Raw genomic sequence first — 21,039 nt, 5'->3', positions numbered from 1 at the left:
CTATGTGTTTTGCAGATATTTCCTCCCAGCCTATTGTTGCATATTTCATTTTTTTAATGGTGTCTTTTGAAGTACCAAAATTTTTAATTTTGATGAAGTCCTGTTTATCCATTTTTTTAAATGTAATGTGCTTTTGCTGTTATGTCTAAGAAATTTTTGCCTAACCCAAGATTTTGAAGATTTTCTCCTATGTTTTCTTCTAGAAGTTGTATTGTTTTAGCTCTTACAGTTAGATCTATAACTTATCTTGAGTTCATTTTTGGCTAAGGTGAAGGTTTAAAGATCATCTTTTTGTATGTGGATATACAATATTGAGAAGAGGTGGCAAGAATACAAAAGAGATCTTCATGACCCAGATGATCATGATGCTGTGATCACTCACCTAGAGCCAGACAGCCTGGAATGCAAAGTCAGGTAGACCTTAGGAAGCATCACTACGAACAAAGCTAGTGGAGGTGATGGAATTTTAGTTGAGCTATTTCAAATCCTAAAAGATGATTCTGTGAAAGTGCTGCACTCAATATGTCAGCAAATTTGGAAAACTCAGCAGTGGCCACAGGACTGGAAAAGGTCGGTTTTCATTCCAATCCCAAAGAAAGGAAATGCAAAAGAAAGCTCAAACTACCGCACAATTGTACTCATCTCACATGCTAGCAAAGTAATGCTCAAAATTCTCCAAGCCAGGCTTCAGGAATACGTGAACCGTGAACTTCCTGATGTTCAAGATGGTTTTAGAAAAGGCAGAGGAACCAGAGATCAAATTGCCAACATCCACTGGATCATGGAAAAAGCAAGAGAGTTCCAGAAAAACATCTACTTCTGCTTCATTGACTACACTAAAGCCTTTGACTATGAGGATCACAATAACCTGTGGGAAATTCTGAAAGAGGTGGGAATACCAGACCACCTGACCTGCCTCCTGAGAAATCTGTATACAGGTCAAGAAGCAACAGTTAGAACCAGACATGGAACAGTGGACTGGTTCCAAATTGGGAAGAAGTATGTCAAGGCTATGTTGTCACTCTGCTTATTTAACTTACAGGCAGAGTACATCATGAGAAATTCTGGGCTAGATGAAGCACAAGCTGGAATCAAGATTGCCAGGAGAGAAATATCAATAACCCCAGGTATGCAGATGACACTATCCTAATGGCAGAAAACGAAGAGGAATGAAAGAGCTTCTTGATGAAAGTAAAAGAGGAGAATAAAAAAGCTGGCTTAAAACTCAGCATTCAGAAAACTAAAATCATGGTATCCTGTCCCACCGCTTATGGCAACTAGATGGGAAACAATGGAAGCAGTGACAGACTTTACTTTGGGGGGCTCCAAAATCACTGCAGATGGTGATTGCAGCCATGAAATTAAAAGATGGTTGCTCTTTAGAAGAAAAGCTATGACCAATCTAGACAATGTTAAAAAGCAGAGACATTAGTTAGCCAACAAAGGTACCTATAGTCAAAGCTATGTTTTTTCCAGTAGTCATGTATGGATGTGAGAGTTGGAATATAAAGAAAGCTGAGTGCCAAAGAATTGATGCTTTTGAAGTGTGGTATTGGAGAAGACTCTTGAGAGTCCCTTGGACTGCAAGGAGATCCAACCAGTCCATCCTAAAGGACATCAGTCCTGGGTGTTCATTGGAAGGACTGATGCTGAAGCTGAAACTCCAATACTTTGGCCACCTGAGGTAAAGAACGGACTTATTTGAAAAGACCCTGATGCTGGGAAAGATTAAGGTGGGAGAGGTAGGGGATGACAGAGGATGAGATGATTTGGATGGCATCACCAACTCAATCGACATGAGTTTGAGCAAGCTCCAGGAACTGGTGGTGGACAGGGAGGCCTGATGTGCTACAGTCCATGGGGTTGCAAAGAGTTAGACATGACTGAGCGACTCAACTGAACTGAACTGAATTCATGCAATTTTAAAAATATACGTTAATAATAATGACTCCTTATGTGGTAGCATAAATAACATGTTCTTTTTGAAAGTAAGTAATTTCCAAAACAGAAACAGTGAAGAGTGATGTTGATTTGTTTTGCCTTTTTTTTTTTTTTGTCTGGCTCAATAGAAAAACTTGTTTCTCCTGTCTACTTAATTCATTCTATTGCGGTATCATACATCATGTCGCCTCCATGTTGTATCCTTATGAGAGAATCAAGGAGTCAAATAATGCCTTGATATTGTAATGAAAATAGTTTAATCTTATGGATCCCACTAAAAATATCTGTTGGGAGAGTGTCTGTATGTAACAGTTTGAGAATCTCTTGTATAAGTTTATTGATTAATTTCTACTTTAAAGTTACTTTTAGAATTTCAGTTAGTCATTTCTTGCCATCTCATTTTATCATCTGGTTTTATTATCTCAGAAAGCTTTTAAATATCTTCTAAATTTTTACAAATAAGTAATATTTTAGGATGCTGATTGAGAAATTTTACTGCCTAGGAAAGATCAATGGACCAAATCCAGCCAGTTTAGCATTTTGGTAAAGTTTCGCTTACTTTCATAAAGAGAGTTTTATTGGTACACAGCCACTCACTATTATTTATATATTGTTTATGATTCCATTCTACAAAGACAGAATTGAGGACTTATGACAGAAACCATATGGCCTGTAAGCCTTAAAATATTTACCATTTGGCCCTTTAAGTAACGTTAGCTGACCTCTTTTAGATTACAGTTTCTAATGGCTGATGCTTCAGCAGCCAAGATCAAGGGTGCTTTTCTACAATTAATTAATTCTTTAGTGAACCAATCAGCTGTACAGTTAAATTAATTATACTTCCACATCATACTGGGAAATTAGACTTAGTCTTATTGATTTGACATTCTTTATGTTTTCTTAATTATTTTTCAAAGGATATTTTTCTTGTAGTCAAAAAGTTAATTTCCTATTGAGAAAGAATGTTATTGTTATATATGCCAAATTAAGGTACTCTGTAAATTATGTCTTTTAAAGGAATATTCAGATTTTAAGAGATGCTAAAGTGATTGCCAGAATCACTTATTGTCTCATTTTGTGTTTTTTCAGGATGATCTTGAAGACCTTATTGTTAATTGGGATGAGAGCGAAAGCATTGGTGATATCTTTCTTAAATATGTAAGAGTTTTATTTATTTTTTTAAGTATTCAGATTAAAGTATCATCTCATCAAGAAATGGCAGGGAATGAAAGTTACCTGTTTAAATGTGAGAACTTTTTAAAAAACTTAGGCATTGTTGTGTTTGTAAAATATTTTGGAAGTGTTCTTGTCTTCTGAAACATGCCTTCCATAGACAATCCAACACTTTCCTGATAGCTCATCTTTATTATTAACTGTTGTGTTACAGTCATTTTACCATATATCATGTTATTTGCCTATCATAAACAGCCATAGGTTAATGATTTTTTAGTTTTCTACAGTTGAGTTTTATTTTTTTCTTTCTTTAGTTGATAGCACTTTGTACTGTCGTTGTGTCTGCGTAAAACCTTCCAATGAACTGTTTCTTCTCTAAGAAACATAGGTTAAGTTTATTAAATAAAGTATATTAATTTTGAATGAGGTGCCACAAACAGAATTTATAAATTTCCTTCAGTCTCTTTGGATATGATTCATTCCAACCAGATAAGTTTCAGTCCCTTGGATTCTTATTTAGTTTTGATTTCTAAGGTCTCCTAACTTTAATCCTTACTGTATAGCCATTAGATGTTCTTTCTGGTTGACTGAGACTTTCAGATATGCAAATTATTGTCCCAGATCTTTTTGGTATCTGTTGGTCTCAATTTGTCAAGACATTTTCCTTGTATTTCAAAATTGCCCAGTACAGTAGATCTTTTAATGGTTGTTTGGATCCTTCAAAAGATAACAGCGTGTTCTTGGGTTCTTCATAGATCAGTTACAATCGCTACTATATTCTAAATTAATAAAAGTTTTAAAATTTTGTCATGTTTATCAATATAATAAGCTTATATTGAAGTTAAAAGTATGTCAACTTTTGTTTGTTTCTGAGTATTTATTTGCTTTTCAGGTTTTAGGCTCTGTTTAACAATTGATGCATTTTCTTTAGCAATTAACTCACTAGTTAGTGTGAAGTTTATGAAATAAACTTCCTGTATTTACCTTGAGAAGAAATGTATTTTGAACTTTTCTTTTGCATCTGATATGTCAGATTTTGACTACTGGTTATTGAACTTTAAGTTTCATTGACTAAGGGTAACAGCCATCACTAATTAATGGGTTTTGGTTTTTTTTGTTTGTTACTAGTCCAAAGATTTGGTAAAAATCTATCCTCCCTTTGTGAACTTCTTTGAAATGAGCAAGGAAACTATTATTAAATGTGAAAAACAGAAACCAAGATTTCATGCTTTTCTGAAGGTAATGTATATTTCTTTCAAATAAAAATCAGAGAATTATTTTCTGAAGGAATTTATTAAAATTAAATTTTAATAGTAAAGATGTATCTTTTAATAAAGATACATCCACGTCAGAATACCTTAATGTTACGTGTTTAGTTTTACTTGAAAGTGCAATGATGTTTAGCATCACAAGGTTTGATATGCCACAAGCAGGATCCAAGAGGCAGCTGAGTGAATATGAATGTTGTGTGTATATGTTTTTTAAGTTAGGCATATTCTCAAACACTTCTAAAAACTTGCCAATGAGATTTTGCTTTGCTTTTAATGATTTTCTTATTGGTGGCTTACTTTGTTTATCCAAATGGTATCAGCATAATTAATATTTTTATTTTTTTTTCCTTTTTAATGATATAGATTTAAGAAAAACTGAAATGAAATGTGTAAGAGTGCTTAGAGGAACTCACTCTCTGTTTAAGGTGTTAATCCTTGGCTTGCCAGGCTATTTCAGGCCTTGGGGGATTACTAAACCACAATAATCTGCCAGAGAACAACTACCACCCTACTTCTCCCATTCTTATCAGGGCACAAATGATAAGGTGTAACCTAATAAATGTAATATATAATAATCTTTGCAGAAAACATTCAAAATAAATTTTGAATAAATTAATTCTTTCCAGATAAACCAAGCTAAGCCAGAATGTGGGCGGCAAAGCCTTGTTGAACTTCTCATCCGACCAGTACAGAGGTTACCCAGCGTTGCATTACTTTTAAATGGTACTTGTCTGATATCTTTACAGACAATTTTGGATGTTTTTATGTAATTGTTTTAGTCTAAAAAATTGGCAAAATTTCTCATTTTCAAAGTGCTTTTAGGTTTCAGTTTTAAAGTTTGTCTCTTTTATGTAGAAAATATCTTTATGGATAATCTGAATAATCACTGGTGCTACAAAAATTCACTCTGACCTAGAAATGCTTTATTTGTTGTGAAATCAGTTTTACTGACTAGTATTGAACTTTCTGCCTCTCTCCTAAAAGTCTTCTTATATTTCATGATGTGTCACTAATTCCCAAAGAGTTTACATCCACATAAAATTCACCCACAAAATCACAAGATGAGAGATGATTACTATGTCTGAAGTTATTTAGTCTTTTTCTGACTCTTAGTAAAATTCTTTCTGCTTGATCTTAATGTTTTTTTACTTATAGTTTGTAGAACACTCTTGAGACATCCATCCATATATTCTAAAACTTAAATTATAGATTTCAATGAAAAGGACATCTATAGCAGAGTTAATTTTTATGAATAAATTATACCTGCATGAAAAGAAAGGTGTATTTATATGCTTTTATATTTACCTGACTGAAGTAGTGAATAGGTCTAGAACAGTGTAAGTTTTTATATTTTTAAATTTACATTTTATACTTTTAAATTTAAGTATGAGAACTAAATTGCATAAAACAGGAATAAGTGTAACAAAGCAATTTGACCTCCAGACCTTAACTACAATAGTGTGTGTAGCAGTTAAGGAGGCTAAGTTTGTGACTCTTTTTATCTATTATTATCTTTGAAATATATTGGTTAAACTATGAATTGTGGTAGTAACTACAAAAATTGGTAATTCTCTTTTAGGTTCTTTAATATAGTTTAGAATTATTAGCATATAAAATGATTTCCACAGTCTTTAAAAACTATTCTATTTTACAGATTATAAGGAAAATATATGAATATGCAACCTTTTTAACTTTACAAAATAGGCTATTTCTTATTTATCTTCATTATTGTTTTATTAAGTACTTATAGGAATCCATCAAATGTTATCATGACTAAAATGAACTTGATATCTAAAGCCTTTCTTCTATTATTCCACTTAAAAGATTAGATCGGGGGGGAAGATACAGGGAACCATTGGGTAGAACATTATAAGCAACTTGGGTAAGAAGAGTCAAAGTCTAAGCACCTCATTAAAACTATAAACTAAACAAAATCTTCTCTTCACACCATCTGCTCTCTGTGATGGAGCCATGGGGCCCACTATGAAATATAGCATGTATAATGACTTCTTAGTTAATTGAGGATCATTCAGAGAGAGTTTGAAAAATTTAGAAGTCATCAAACTTTACTAGAAGGGAATTGAAATAGTGAAAGAAAATCTGGTACATATTCTGAAAATTTATTCAGTGAAAAAATGTGGAAACTTATTTAATACATTAAAGAAGAGAGCTCTTAAGGGTGCTCAGATACTCAGTCTTGTCTGACTCTTTGCAGCCCTGTGGCCTGTAGCCCACCAGGCTCCTTTGTCCATGGGATTCTGCCAGCAGTAATACTGGAATGGGGTGCCATTTCCTCCTCCAGGGAATCTTTCTGACCCAGGGGTTGAACCCATATCTCTTAATGTCTCTTATATTGGCAAGTGGGTTGTTTACCACTAGCACCACCTTGGAAACTCGTTCTTAAGGGAACATTGTATAAAACCTTTTTTTTAAAGGAAAAGTTAGATACTATTTTTTTAAATTAACCTGTGTCTGTCACAGTGGACAGCATTTTAAGTCATAATGGGAAAACCATTGAATTTCTTTTAATCATAGAAAAAATATTTGATAAAATATTACAGATCTTAAGAAGCACACATCTGAAGAAAATCCTGACAAAAGCACTCTAGAAAAAGCTATTGGATCACTAAAGGAAGTAATGACGTGAGTACATTATTTCAATTTTTTTGTTATTCCTTAGATTTACAGTGGAATTGGTGGAACAATTAGAATCGTAAATAGAAAAAGATCAATAACAAAATTCTGTAAAATAGTATCTAAATTATTTTTAGTAGTGTAGTCACATATTAAAATGTTAGAAATATTGTAAAAATATGATTAATCAAAAACATACTTGTGAACATATGCAAGTAGAGAGGGTAACAGTGGTTTAGAAATTTGAAAATGTTATAAATGCATCAATAGACATTTTCTTCATATATTCCAGTCTTAGCTTGTTTTTGTCTTCATATTCTTATTAACTACCCAAATGGAATTTGGGGAATTTGACCATGATGAAATGAAAAGGTTAATACGTTTTTCACATTAGCTTTGACTTTTTTTTCTTACTTTGAATTCTGTGGACTTAAATTGATAGGGTTTGTTGGAGATGTATTCAAAGTACGAACTCAGTGAAATTTACTAGGGGAATTGATTATTAAACTTAAGCTGCTTACTGCAGGGCTAACTTGGAGACAGCATTGATCAGAAGTTATTATTTTTTTTTTTTTTACTAATATGATCAGAATTAAAAGCTCTATTGCTATTGTTTTGCTTCCTGAAGGATGAGGATATAGCACCTTTTTGAACTTACATATAAGCATATTCAGTTGATTTAATTAAATAGCTTCTGAGATTCTATGAGGTGCTTCTGTATGATATAGAGTTTCTTTTTTTTTTTTTATCTTGTAAAACCTAGCACCTGGATTCTTTATTTGGCTGCACTAGGTCTTAGTTGCTGCATGCAAGCTTTATCTAGTTGCAGAGAGCAGGGGCTACTCTTTGTTGCAGTGTGCAGGCTCCTTATTGCGGTGGCTTCTCTTGTTGGCTCTAGGCATGCAGGCGTCAGTAGTTTCAGTGTGTGGGCTCAACAGTTGTGGCACTCAGGCTTAGTTGCTCCTCGGCATGTGGAATCTTCCCAGAACAAGGATCAAACCTATGGTCCCTGCATTGACAGGCAGATCCTCAACCACTGCTTCCATGGAAGTCCTGAAATAGAGTTTCTTAAAATACTTGTAAGGAGCTCCTGTATAGAAACTACCAGCTGTAGTGAAAGGATCTAGCAGTAGAATAATGTTCAAATTAATGGATATGAGCTTCTGTTGCTACTGAAAGCATTATGCATATTTTGGTTTTTGCTTATGCTTGTATTTTATATGTTGATCAGCCAACTGTCACGCTTTTGGTTATTTTGGGATCAGGATAGTAGTGTTTTTCTATACTTTGTAGTTTAACATATACATTCTTTACCTTGATCCTTTCTACAAACTGTGAATTATGCAGTCAGTGTTAACATATTTTCATAAAAGATGCTTTTAATTTTGTTGATTTTTTTTCTATTATTTTTATAGTCACTAGCTCATATCTTTTGATTTCCTTTTTTCTGCATGCTTTAGATTTAGCTTGCTCTTCCCGCCTCCCCCCTCCATGTGTCTTAAAGTAGAAGATTAGGATATTGATTTGAGCTTATTTTTTTAATTGTTTACTAGCTATAAATTTCCCTTTAAACACTACTTTAGTCATGTTCTTGGTTTTTGTTTTTAGCTGAAACTGTTTTCTGATTTCCCTTGTGATTATGTCTTGACTTATTGGTTCAGGAGTTTGCTATTTAATTACCACATATTTGTGAATTTTTGAAGTTTCCTTTTGATACTAATTTTCTAATTGTACTTCGCCATTTATAGAAAATATGCTTTGTATTATTTCAATCCTTTTAAACTTCCTGAGGCTTATTTTATGGCTTAACCTGGTGAAGGTACCATGTACACTTGAGAGGAATATATTGTGCTCTTACTGGATATTTTCATTATTTTACTTTTAGACTATTCATGTCTTTGGTGTAAAATGTATCTTTTGTAGATGAGATATAATTAGGCTTGCATTGTTTGAGACATTGACTTGAAAAACCTCTTTCTTTATACTTTGCTGGGTTTTTTTTTAGTTATTTCGGGCAAAGTATATATTTTTCCTCTTATTCCATCTTGTCTGGAAGCAATAGTCTTAATTTTTATTTCAGTGAAATGATTAGCATATAATTTGGGAATGATTTGCATAAAACCTTACCTGAACTTAAAACTTCTGAACTTGCAGTTTATACCAGTGTAATGTATTTTAGGAAGTGTATGATGAATATAGTTTAAAGCGAGAGAGAGAGAATATAGTAAGGAGTATAAAGCAAAACTTACTTTTCTGAAGGATTCTATGAAGAATTTTTTAATGTAGTGGGATACTTTTTTAACTGATATGGTTATCAAAATTAAGACATATTCACATGGAGGGATTTTTGTGTGTGTGTGTGTGACACAAGATGTGTATATATACAGTTTTTATGGTTTGTTGTTTTAAAAATAACTTTATTAATTTTCAGCCATATTAATGAGGATAAGAGAAAAACAGAAGCTCAAAAGCAAATTTTCGATGTTGTTTATGAGGTCGATGGATGTCCAGTAAGTATTCATTTTTGATGATTGTCGACTTATTCTTTTTGTTCTTTTTGTTTTTGTTATAGTTGACCCTTGAACTACTGGGAGTTAAGGGCACCAACCCCCTGCCCAGAGTAAAAGAAAATCTGCATATAACTTGATAGTTGGCACTCTGTTTCTGTGCTTGTGTATTCATGGATTCAACCAATCATGGGTCATGTAATACTGTAGTACTTATTTACTGAAAAAGAAAACCTGTGTAAGTAGACTAGTGCAGCTCAAACCTGTGTTGTTCAGGGTCAGCTGTATTTAGATTCTGCCAGTTATAATATAAACAGAATCTTGGCACAACTTTCTTTTTAATTATAACTTCAAAAAAGTATTTACCATGAAGTAATCTCTTTTATTAATATTTTCAATCTATTCAGGCTAATCTTTTATCTTCTCACCGAAGCTTAGTTCAGCGAGTTGAAACAATTTCCCTAGGTGAGCTCCCCTGTGACAGAGGAGAACAAGTAACTCTCTTCCTCTTCAATGACTGCCTGGAGGTAAAGTTGTCCTTAATACAGTGTAATAACACTGCTGTTTTGTATGACTTCATTGAATCTTTAAAACTAAGCTTTGATTGAAACAATACATTTTAATTAAATTAATTGATTAAAGAAGTTTAAAGTAAAGTTTAATCACTTTTTTGATGAGACCAGTTGTTGATTTAATGCTATTAATTGAATGCTTTTAGGAGAGGACCTAACATTAAGAAATATGATATTTTTTCATAACTTCAAATCCATGTCAAAATGAAAATTTAGTTTATTTCCATGCAAATAAATGCCTAGATCAAGAATTTTAGGAACTTCTTGTATATATGTATATTCCTTCAAGATTTACAAAATAATTATGACTTCTTTTTAAAATTAAGTACATTTTCCCAGCAGAGAAATCTGTATTTTGTTGAAGATGGACATAACTTGATTATTTAATATAATGAATTACAATCCCCTGCTGATGAAACTATAGCCCACTGGGCTCCCCATCTATAGAATTCTCCAGGCAAGAATACTGGAGTGGGTAGCCATTCTGTTCTCCAGGGAATCTTCCCAACCCAGGGATCGAACCCAGGTCTTGATCCTCTTGAATCTTTGGAGAGTTGTGGCTTGCTTTAAATTTTTTTATTTTACTTCCCCTTCAGTTTTTGTGATGTCTTCTACAACTGGCTCATTGACTTACCTTGCACTCTAATTCGTGCCATTGGTCATTCCTTGTAGCCTCCAAGTCTGTTATCTCATAGCTTGGCCTCTTCCTTCATCTTTCCTGAATTCACTGACTTTTCTTCTACTCTCTCTTAGTCTCCATGTCAAAATCACATTAACTGTAACAGTTCTATTTCTAACATTCAATTTGGAGCCCAAATTTTGGACCTTTAGATTTATAAGCTCTTATTCTTTAGTTTTTTTTTTTTTTTTAACACCAAATCTTAGAGCAAATTTGGAATGAAGAGAATGGTAAATGTTAGAAACATTTAAAATGAATAACATCTGAACTGACATCACTTAGATATGACAGGTGATGTATCTGTATTTTGAGTTCTTACCTTGATGGACTAGCATTTGTTTCATCAGTATTAATACTTGTCATTGTTTTTCCTTTTTAAAAATGAGCCTTAAAATTATTTATTTTACTTAGCTAAATTAAAAGTACATTCAAAAATTACAGTGGAAGTTAAAGAATTACTTTTTTTCACCATATTAATATAAATGGGCTTTTAATATTTGGTATGTATCATAGATCTGTGTCATATTTCTGCATCAATGTGAATGTGATACTGACTGCCTTTTGATCTTTTCTCATTAACCAACACAGATTTCAGCCTTACTTTGTCATATTCATCATGATGAATATGACCAATCAATCTCAATTCATTAAGCAACTTAATCTAAATTATTTTGTGTTAGTGTCTTTTAGTAAATAAGCTCAAATGGTCAAGAATCCACATGCAATGCAAGAGACCTAGGTTTGATCCCTGGGTTGGGAAGATTCCCTGGAGAAGGGAAAGGCTACCCACTCCAGTATTCTGGCCTGGAGAATTCCATGGACTTTTTATAGTCCAAGGGGTCACAGAGTCAGACATGACTGAGTGACTTTCACTTTCATAAGCCCGAAAGAGATGTTCTTTTAAAAAGACAAAATAGTATACTATGATTTCCTAGAAATGAAAAATTTAAAGACCTTATAAAAAATTCTCAGAATTTATATACATCATAAGTCACAGGATCCTTTCTGATTTTGCTCCTGTCTTCTCCAGCAATACTTTATCTGTCTCTCCTTTTGGTGAGTTCCCAGTTTAATTAAAGTTATATCAGCACATTGGCTTTATAATTTGCATCAATTTGTAATGTATTGTTACTTTGATTTTCATATTTCTCAATAGTATGTAAGTGTCATGAGACCCAGAACCATTTCTATATTATTTGCTCGTTTATCCTCAGTTCCTTGCATAGGATCTAAGATAACTGTGAATTCTGTTTTTAAACTGAAGTCGGTTATTTTTTTGAACCCAAGGAAGTGATCCCAGAGCAACTATTCCCCTTTCCGAATTCAAGGCCATTTATTGAAGATTCCTTCATCCTTTGATCCCATTATTTCTCACAACAATTCTTCTAACTTCTTTCACACCTCTGGGATCTTTTCCATAGATCCTGTTTTCCTGACTTTTGAGCTCTTTTCATATTAATGTGAACATTTCTGTTACATAGTTACATGTATGAATTTGTCACATAGTAACTATGCTGCTGCTGCTGCTCCTAAGTCACTTGAGTCGTGTTCAACTCTGTGCGACCCCATAGATGGCAGCCCACCAGGCTCCCCTGTCCCTGGGATTCTCCAGTTAAGAATACTGGAGTGGGTTGCCATGTCCTTCTCCAATGCATGAAAGTGAAAAGTGAAAGTGAAGTCACCCAGTTGTGTCCAACTCTTAGCAACCCCATGGACTGCAGCCCACCAGGCTCCTCCGTCCATGGGATTTTCCAGGCAAGAGTACTGGAGTGGGGTGCCATTGCCTTCTCTGAGTAACTATGCTACTTACAGATAATTTTGGAATGACTGATACTTAATGAGCTGCATATTGATTTATGTGACTAGTGCCATTTTATTTTTAAGCATTTGGTCTTTGTTTTTGTTACTGACATCAACTTTTTTTTTTCCCCCCAATAATCAGATAGCAAGAAAACGACACAAGGTTATTGGTACTTTTAGGAGTCCTCCAGGCCATACCCGACCCCCAGCTTCTCTTAAGCATATTCATCTAATGCCTCTTTCTCAGATTAAGAAGGTGCTAGACATACGAGAGACAGAAGGTATGGTCATTGGATAAACTGTTGGCTAAATAAAAATAGTTTATATTCATTGAAGGTTTAATTCCCTTATATGTATATTTTTAAACTGGTAAATTATTTTTCAATATTGTTGATTAGTTCTGGCAAAGTAGTTGTTCTTTACTTTTATCCCACTACATTTCTAGGAACTGATTTGATTTTTAATTTTTTTCAAATGAAAGTACTATTTCATTCTGTAGACTATCTTCATCTCTTAAGATACAAAGAGCTTTTAAATGGTCGCATGGGTTAAAATAGTGCCCATCCTCCCCATTACCACACCAAAACTTATTCCTTCAGAATCCAAAAGCAGTTGTAGTCTATTACGTGTGCTTCCACATCTTACAACATTCCCTATTACCAGAGCCTGCATTGTGAGGGATACATTTAGGATATTACCAGAAATAGATATGCATGAGTAACTATGGTAGACTCAACGTGGGCTCATATGTGTATTAAGGAAAGCTTTTACTCTAAACTTTGGGAATGTTAAGAAAGGGTTCTTTGAAGGCTTGAAATTGGCAAAAGTTTATACCTACCATAAGCAATATCATTTTTTAAAATAGTAACTAATGATATGTATGCTTGGCAATATTTTGCTTGTTTAAGCATATATTTTTACCATGTAAGCTGATTTTATCATGGATCCTATCCTCTAATGAAGGAAAGCTTTCAATTTATGAGAAACAAAGAAAACTTGAATAGCAACTTATATTGCTCTCTTTACTCAGTTGTCAAATTCTGGATTTATTAAGGGCTACATAGAGCATTTACTTAAATCGTCTATATTTTTTAGATTATAATTTTGGAAGACTTCATTGTTTAAAATAGGTTCTGTTTTAGCATCTTGATCATAAAACCTTTTGTAACAGTTTTAATATTTGAGTATTTCTTTCAGTTTAAGTATGTTGAATTATTGAATTATTCTTACAGTGTCACTTTAAAAATGTAAATTCTAGAATTCTAAGAAATGATCTAATTTTTTAAAGCTTCATTAAAGAAAATATTAAATGTTATGGAAAGTACTGCTTACCTAACAACATTAAGTTATTATTGTTGATTCCTCACATGGTATGTCCTATTATTTCCAATGTTTCAACATAACATGATGCTGCTCTTTGTCCAATTAAAAACTAAGGGAACAGGAAAGATAGAGATAATTTACTGGATAGAGAAGAGAGAATTCAGTGGAGTTTTCTTGCTCTGAGGGAACTAAACTTGTGTTAAATCTGTCATTTTCCAAGGAGTAACTTAGTAGTGTTTGTGATTATTCTGGAACCCTAGATTGCCATAATGCTTTTGCATTGCTTGTGAGGCCACCAACAGAGCAAGCAAATGTGCTGCTCAGTTTCCAGATGACATCAGAGGAACTTCCAAAAGAAAACTGGCTAAAGATGCTATGTCGACATGTAGCCAACACCATTTGTAAAGCAGATGCTGTAAGTTCTTAAACTACTATTGTAATGAAGGTTTGAACTCCATGGTAATGTACATAGTAAACCTGTATGTTTCTAATGACTTGTTAATTATGAATACAGGAGAGTTTTAGTTTTGTGTTTATTGAGGAAAAAGTTGTTTTGGAAAAGATGGTTAAAAGTATAGACACATGCAACATTTTTTTGAATCCCTAGCTTACAGATAGGCCCTCATAGCCTTAGAACTTCTGTGGCTCTGCTTTAGTGAAGCTTTTGGAACTTGCATTTTCATTTATGCTCTTTGACTTTACTATTTGTGGGAGGATATTTTGTTCTGTTGTTCTTTTATCTTATTGAGAGCAATATGGTGAGTTGCTTTTCCTGTCAGGCAAGTTGCCAATCCAGTTTTATCAGTGCAGTCTCTTAAAATCAAAAGCCATTATAAATGTATAATCCCTTTTATCCTGTGTAGATTAAAGTGAAGATATATGAGAAAATCAAAATCAGGTAGCTTGTGATAGATCTTGGATGAAGTCTAGGTCCATTAAAAGATAATTTGATTTCTTCATCATATATGGGAAGGATATGTGATAGATATTGATCCCTTCATATTTGCACAAATGATATATTAGATGGAGGAGAATGTATAAATAGATGACCCTTTTCAGTATAGTAGATTGCCTTGGACATTTCCTGTGGGAATAAAATGTTTATTATAGTTAAATATGATCTTCAAAGACATTGAAGTATGATTATTATTATTTATAAATACTTGATTAAGGATAGTTACATAACTGTTTAGAAAAATTAAGAGACTTTAAAGAAATTTTTTCAATTGAAGTCTAGTTTATTTACAGTGTTGTGTTAGTTTCTGGTATATAGCAAAGTGATTCAGTTATACATAAATATTTATATTCTTTTCCATTATGGTTTATTATAGGATACTGAATATAGTTCCCTGTGCTGTACAGTAGGACCTTGTTGTTTATCCATTTTATATATAGTAGTTTGTATCTGCTAATCCTAATGTATTCCTCCCCCACGCCTTTTCCGCTTCGGTAATGATAAGTTCTTATGTTTTCTATGTCTTTGAGTCTGTTTCTGTTTTATAAATAATTTAATTTGTGTCATATTTTAGATTCCACATATAAGTGATATTATATAGTATTTGTCTTTGTGATTTACTTCACTTAAAATGATATAATCTTTGTGTGTGTGTGCACGTGTGTGCTCAGTCATGTCCAGCTCTTAGTGGCCTCATGGACTGTAGCCCATCAGGGGGTTTCCCAAGCCAGAATACTGGAGTGGGGTGCCATTTCGTACCCCAGGGGCTCTTCCCAACCCAGGGATCAAACTTGCATCTCCGGCATTGGTAGGTGGATTCTTTACCATTAGTTCCACCTAGGAAGCCCACGATAATCTCAGGTCCCATCCATGCTACTTCATGGCATTCTTAAACTATTTTTTATGGCCGAGTAGTATTCCATTGTGTATCTATTCCACATCTTGTTTATCCATTCATCTACCATGTTGCTTCCATGATTTGGAAATTGTAAGTTGTGCTGCTGTAAAATTTATTGTAATTTGTAAATTGTGCTGCTATAAACATTGGGGTACCTGTATGTTTTTGAATTATAGTTTTCTTTGGATATATGCCTGGGAGTGGGATTGTTGGGTCATATGGCAACTCTCTGTTAAGGTTTTGTTTGTTTGTTTTTATTGTTTTTTTATTTTCAGGGTTTTAAGGAACCTCAGTACTGTTACCCTCTCTGCCTTTGTTATTTGTAGACTTTTTAATGATGGCCTTTCGTTCTGGTGTGAGGCAGTACCTTTTTGTAGTTTTGATTTTCATTTTTCTAATAATTAGTTATGTTGAACATTTTTTCATGTTCTGCTGTCCATCTGTATGTTTTTGGAGAAGTGTTTATTTAGGTCTTTGTCTAGTTATTGATTGAGTTATTCTCTTGTTATTAAGTTGTGTGAGCTGCTTCTATATTTTGGAAATTAATCCCTTGTTGGGCACATTGTTTGCAAATGTTTTTCCCATTCTGTAGATTGTCTTTTCTTTTCATGGTTTTCTTTACTGTGGAAAAGCTTTTAAGTTTATTAGGTCCCATTTGCTTGTTTTCACTCTTATTTCTGTAGCCTTGGGAGACTGATCTAAGAAAACAATTGGACTTTTATGTCAGAGAATGTTTTGCTGATGTTCTCTTCTAGGAGTTTCATCGTGTTATGTCATATATTTGGGGCTTCCCTGGTGGTTCAGATGTTAAAGAATCTGTCTGCAGTGCAGGAGACCCAGGTTCAATCGCTGGATCTGAATGATCTCCTGGAGAAGAGAATGGTGTTTATTGAGTTTATGTATGGTGTGAGAGACTGTTCTGACTTCCTTGATTTATATGCATCTGTCCAGCTTTTCCAACACCACATTGAAGAGACCTTTTTTCCCCCCCCTCAATTCTGTACTCATGCCTCCTTTGTCAAGAGTATATAGTAGTTTCAAGGTATCTTCTGATTTCCTCTTTGATTCCATCATTGACTCTTTGATATATATATATATATATATATGTATTTTTTTTTTAGTAGCATGCTTTTTAGTTTCCATATAAATTTTTTTTTTCTTCTCTAAGGTTGACTTCTAGTTTCATGCTATTATGTTCAGAAAAGACGCTTGAAATAATTTCTGTCCTCTTAAATTTGTTCAGTCTTGTTTTGTTTCCTAGTATGTGGTCAATCCTAGAGATTGATCTATGTGCACTTATAAAGAATGTATTCTGATTTTTCGGATGTAATGTCCTGAAAATATCAATTAAGCCTACCTTTTTATTTAATTTAAGATCATTTATTTCATTTAATGAAATTTATTTCATTTAAAATCTCTGTTGCCTTTTTCATTTTGTCTGGAAGATATATCTGTTGATGTGAATGAGATGTTAAAGTCTTTTGCTGTTGTATTCCTGTCAGTTTCTTCCTTTATGTCTGTTGATACTTGCTTTTTGTATTTAGGAGATGGTGATGGACAGGGAGGCCTGGTGTGCTGCGATTCATGGGGTTGCAAAGAGTCGGACACGACTGAGCGACTGAACTGAACTGATATTGCATATGTTAACAAGTATTAAATGCATGTAATGTCTTCGTCTTGTATTGACCCTTGTATCATTATAGAGTGTCCTTTTTTATCTTTATGACTTGTTTTACAGTCTGTTTTGTCTGGAATGAGGGTTGCTAGATCTGCTTTGTTGTCATTTCCATTTGCATGAAATATCTTTTTCAGTCTCATCACTTTCAATCCGTGTGTCATTGGCCCTAAGGTGTGTTTCTTATAGGCAGCAGGTTGTAGGGCTCTTTTTTTCTTTTAATCCAGTCTGCCATTGTCTTTTTATTAGAGTGTTTAGTCCATTGACATTTAAGGTAATTATTGATAGATATGTATTTATTCCATTTTAAGCCTTATTTTCCAGTTGAGTTTATACTTCTTCTTTGTTCCTTTCTGTTTTCCCTGTTTTGGTATGATGGTTTTCTTTTGTATTATGCTTTTTTCTTTTCTTTTACTTTTTGTGAACCTGTTACATGGTTTTGATTTGTGGTTACCCTGGCTGTCAAGTGTGTTAACCCACAACTATATTGACTTGCTCTAGACTGATAGTCATAGGCTCAAACACATTCTTTAAAATAAAAAACTACATTTTTATACTCTCTTTCCCCACATTTTATGATTTTGATGTCCTCTTTTACATCTTTGTATTTACTCTTTTGGTGTTAGTGGTAGTTATCATTACTTTCAGAAAAAATTATTTTATTTTTTAAATTTGTGTACTAGTTTATGTAAGTGATTTTCTTTCCAATTGTGATTTTTCTCTTGATTTTCTTTTCAATTGTGATTTTCTCTTTCATGCAGATATTTTTTTTCTTTATTCTACTTAGAGAAACCTTTGAATATTTCTTTTAGGATAAGTTTAATGTTGCTGTATTCTTTTTAGTATTTGCTTATCTGAGAAGTTCTTTGTCTCTCCCTATTCTAAGTGATAATCTTGCTGTATAGAGTGTCCTGGGTTGCAGGCTTTTCCTTTGTAAGACTTTGAATAAATATATCCTGCCACTCCCTTCTGGCCTTCAGTTTCTGTAGGTAGAGATATCAGTTGACAGCCTTGTGGAGGGAGGTATCCTTTGTAATTAACTCTTTTTCTCTTCTGCCTTTAGAATCCTCTTTATAACTTTAAATTTTATTGTTTTAGTTATAGTATATCTTGGTGTAGGTCTGTTTGGCTTCATCTTGTTTGGGACCCTCTGTCCTTCCTATACATGGGTTTCCATTTCCTTCCTTAAATTTGGGACATTTTCAGCCATAATTTCTTCAAATATATTTTAAAATTCCTGTTCTCTTTTGTTTTCCTTCTGGGATTCCTATTATGCACAGATCTGGATACTTTATATTATTCCATAGGTCATATATATATATATATGTATATATATATATGTGTGTATATATATTTTGTATTTCTGTCTGCTCTTTTAGTCTGGTAATTTCCACTATTCTGTCTTCCAGATCACTTATTAGTTCTTCATTATCCAGCTTGCTGTTGATTGCCTTTAGTTCAGCTTTTGTCTCAGCAAATGAGTTTTCTACTTTTGACTGACTCCTCTTTATATATATATATATTCTTTTTTATTTTACAGTAATCTCTATTTCTATCCATATCATTTCTTAACTCCTTCAGTATTTTCATTATCTCCTTTTTGGACTCAGGATGTGGTAGACTGGAGATATCTGTTTTATTGTTTGCTCTTTCAGGGGAATTCTCTTGGTCTTTTAATTGTGTGGTTCCTCTTCTTCATTTTACTTTTATTTCTCTGACTCTGAATTAAGGAGAAACAGTTATCTACCGCGGTCTAGAAGGGCAGTTTTTATGAGGGAGTGTAGCCTACTCCCTGTGTAGCCTTTGTGAGTGTAATATTTTTGAGCAAAGACTGTTTCTAGTATGGGTGCCTGCCATAGTTTTCCTGTCTGTGTGTTACTCATTAGATTGTTATCATGATGCCCAGAGCCTGCACTGGATGTTGAGTGTGGCCTCCTCTTTGCCCTGTGGTTGTTACAGCTCTGTCTGGGACAGGGTCTGCCCACCTTTTGGATAGATGCCCCAGGTCTGTTTCTGAACTCGAGTGTGGGGTAAATAGGACTGGAATGCTCCCACTGGGAGAGATGCTACCCAATGAATATTGGGGAAGGACTTGTCCACAGGAAAGTGCACTCTGTGATTTTGCCTGTCACTATTGTGCTGGTTCACAGAGTACAGTCTTTAGCACACCCCTTGGTCCCACCTCAGCTGTGGAGATTTAGATAGTTAGCTCTGGTAACCCTCAGGTCTTCTACTCACAAAGCTAATAGCACAGATCTGTTGACACAGAACTACTGAGGTCAGGCACTGGGACCAACATGGCTGGGTTGAGCACCTGGACCCTCCATAGCTGTAGGAGCTACTGAGTCAGCTCAGACCCTCGGCCTACCTCTCTGTGTGAGTGCTAGCAGAGCCTATTATCTCTAGACCTGCTCCAGCCACAGGAGCACGGTAATCTACACCAGTGTCCTACAGGCACTGAGTTTACCAAGCCATCTCAGGCACATAAATTCATGAGCCGTGGGAACATTAAGGTTTCAGCCCTGCTTTCTAAGTTGTAAGGCCACTGGCAATTGGCTAGGATTGCAGCCTTGCCTCTGTGAATGAGCAGCTGGGCCTGTTGTGAGCACACTGAGAATGAGGCTGCTATTCTGTGCCCTACCCTTTCTTTGAGCTTGCAAGTTAACAGTGGGGGTTCAGTGGCAGATCCAGTCTCCTTTTTGCACATGCACCAGATTGTAGCTTGGATCACACTCCAAGCCCCTTCAGACAGTCTTCATGCAGGCAACTCCAGTCTTCACCCCAGGTCTGACCTTTGAAGCCCAGATTTTAGCAGCCAACCTTCTCAGATGGCTCAGAAGGTAAAGGATCCACCTACAATGCAGGAGACACAAGAGACCTGGGTTAAATCCCTGGTTCAGGAAAACCTGCTCAAGAAGGGAATGACAACCCACTCCAGTATTCTTGCCTGGAAAATCCCATGGACAAAGGAGCCTGGCAAGCTATAGTCCAAAGGGTTGCGAAGAGTTGGACACAGCTGAGCACCTGTGTCCACCAGCAGACATACCTCTCAGGCTGAGGATTGCAGTGAGATGGCCTGGGCCTTCTTTGCAGGTCTCCCTCTGTTCTACTTGTTGCAGACCAGTTGCTGTATTCTCTCTCAAGCCTCTGAAGCTCTCTTTCTCTCCACACTGATCTCCCCTGCTGGTGAAGCGTTTTCCTGTGTCAAGGAACATTTCCTCTTTCATAGCTCCCTCCCAGGGGTACAGATCCTATCCCAATTCCCCTTTTCTTTCTTTTCTCCTACCCTGTTATTTGGTGATCTTTCTTGCATTTTGGTTTTATGAGCTCTTCTGCCAACATTTAGCAGGTATTCTGTGAGCTTTATTCTAGATACACATATGTCTGTGGAAGGAGGTGAGTTCCATGTCTTTCTATTGCACCATCTTGCTCTGGTCCTTGATTTGTTTTGTTTTGTTTTTTTTCTAATTTCTGTGGGCCAACAATATATTGTTATAAATAAAGGATTGCTCCACACAAAGGTTCATTGAAAGAAATGCAGTACTAGTGCATACAACAGGATGCTGGCTAGGAAAATAATAGAGACAGCTTTTTGTAAAGCCAAAAAGCTG

At 34.7% G+C, this 21,039-nt stretch overlaps 1 protein-coding gene across 5 annotated transcripts in view; it reads left to right on the top strand.

The window, feature by feature from the left end:
- The window catches only part of ECT2 (epithelial cell transforming 2), a 68,055-nt gene that overhangs the window by 30,475 nt on the left and 16,541 nt on the right, over positions 1–21,039 (top strand). For all 5 annotated transcript variants that reach the window (XM_018047650.1, XM_018047647.1, XM_005675305.3 and 2 more), the window contains 8 exons: positions 3,031–3,099; positions 4,243–4,353; positions 5,012–5,108; positions 6,947–7,028; positions 9,451–9,529; positions 9,934–10,053; positions 12,720–12,858; positions 14,161–14,315. In XM_018047650.1, the coding sequence (XP_017903139.1) occupies positions 3,031–3,099; positions 4,243–4,353; positions 5,012–5,108; positions 6,947–7,028; positions 9,451–9,529; positions 9,934–10,053; positions 12,720–12,858; positions 14,161–14,315 (852 nt within the window). The remainder of the gene's footprint in view (positions 1–3,030; positions 3,100–4,242; positions 4,354–5,011; positions 5,109–6,946; positions 7,029–9,450; positions 9,530–9,933; positions 10,054–12,719; positions 12,859–14,160; positions 14,316–21,039) is intronic.

The sequence above is a fragment of the Capra hircus genome, chromosome 1, assembly GCF_001704415.2.
Source record: "Capra hircus breed San Clemente chromosome 1, ASM170441v1, whole genome shotgun sequence".
Classification (NCBI taxonomy): domain Eukaryota; kingdom Metazoa; phylum Chordata; class Mammalia; order Artiodactyla; family Bovidae; genus Capra; species Capra hircus.
Note: the sequence above shows the minus strand (reverse complement) of the source record. Positions and strands in the feature narration are given on the sequence as shown.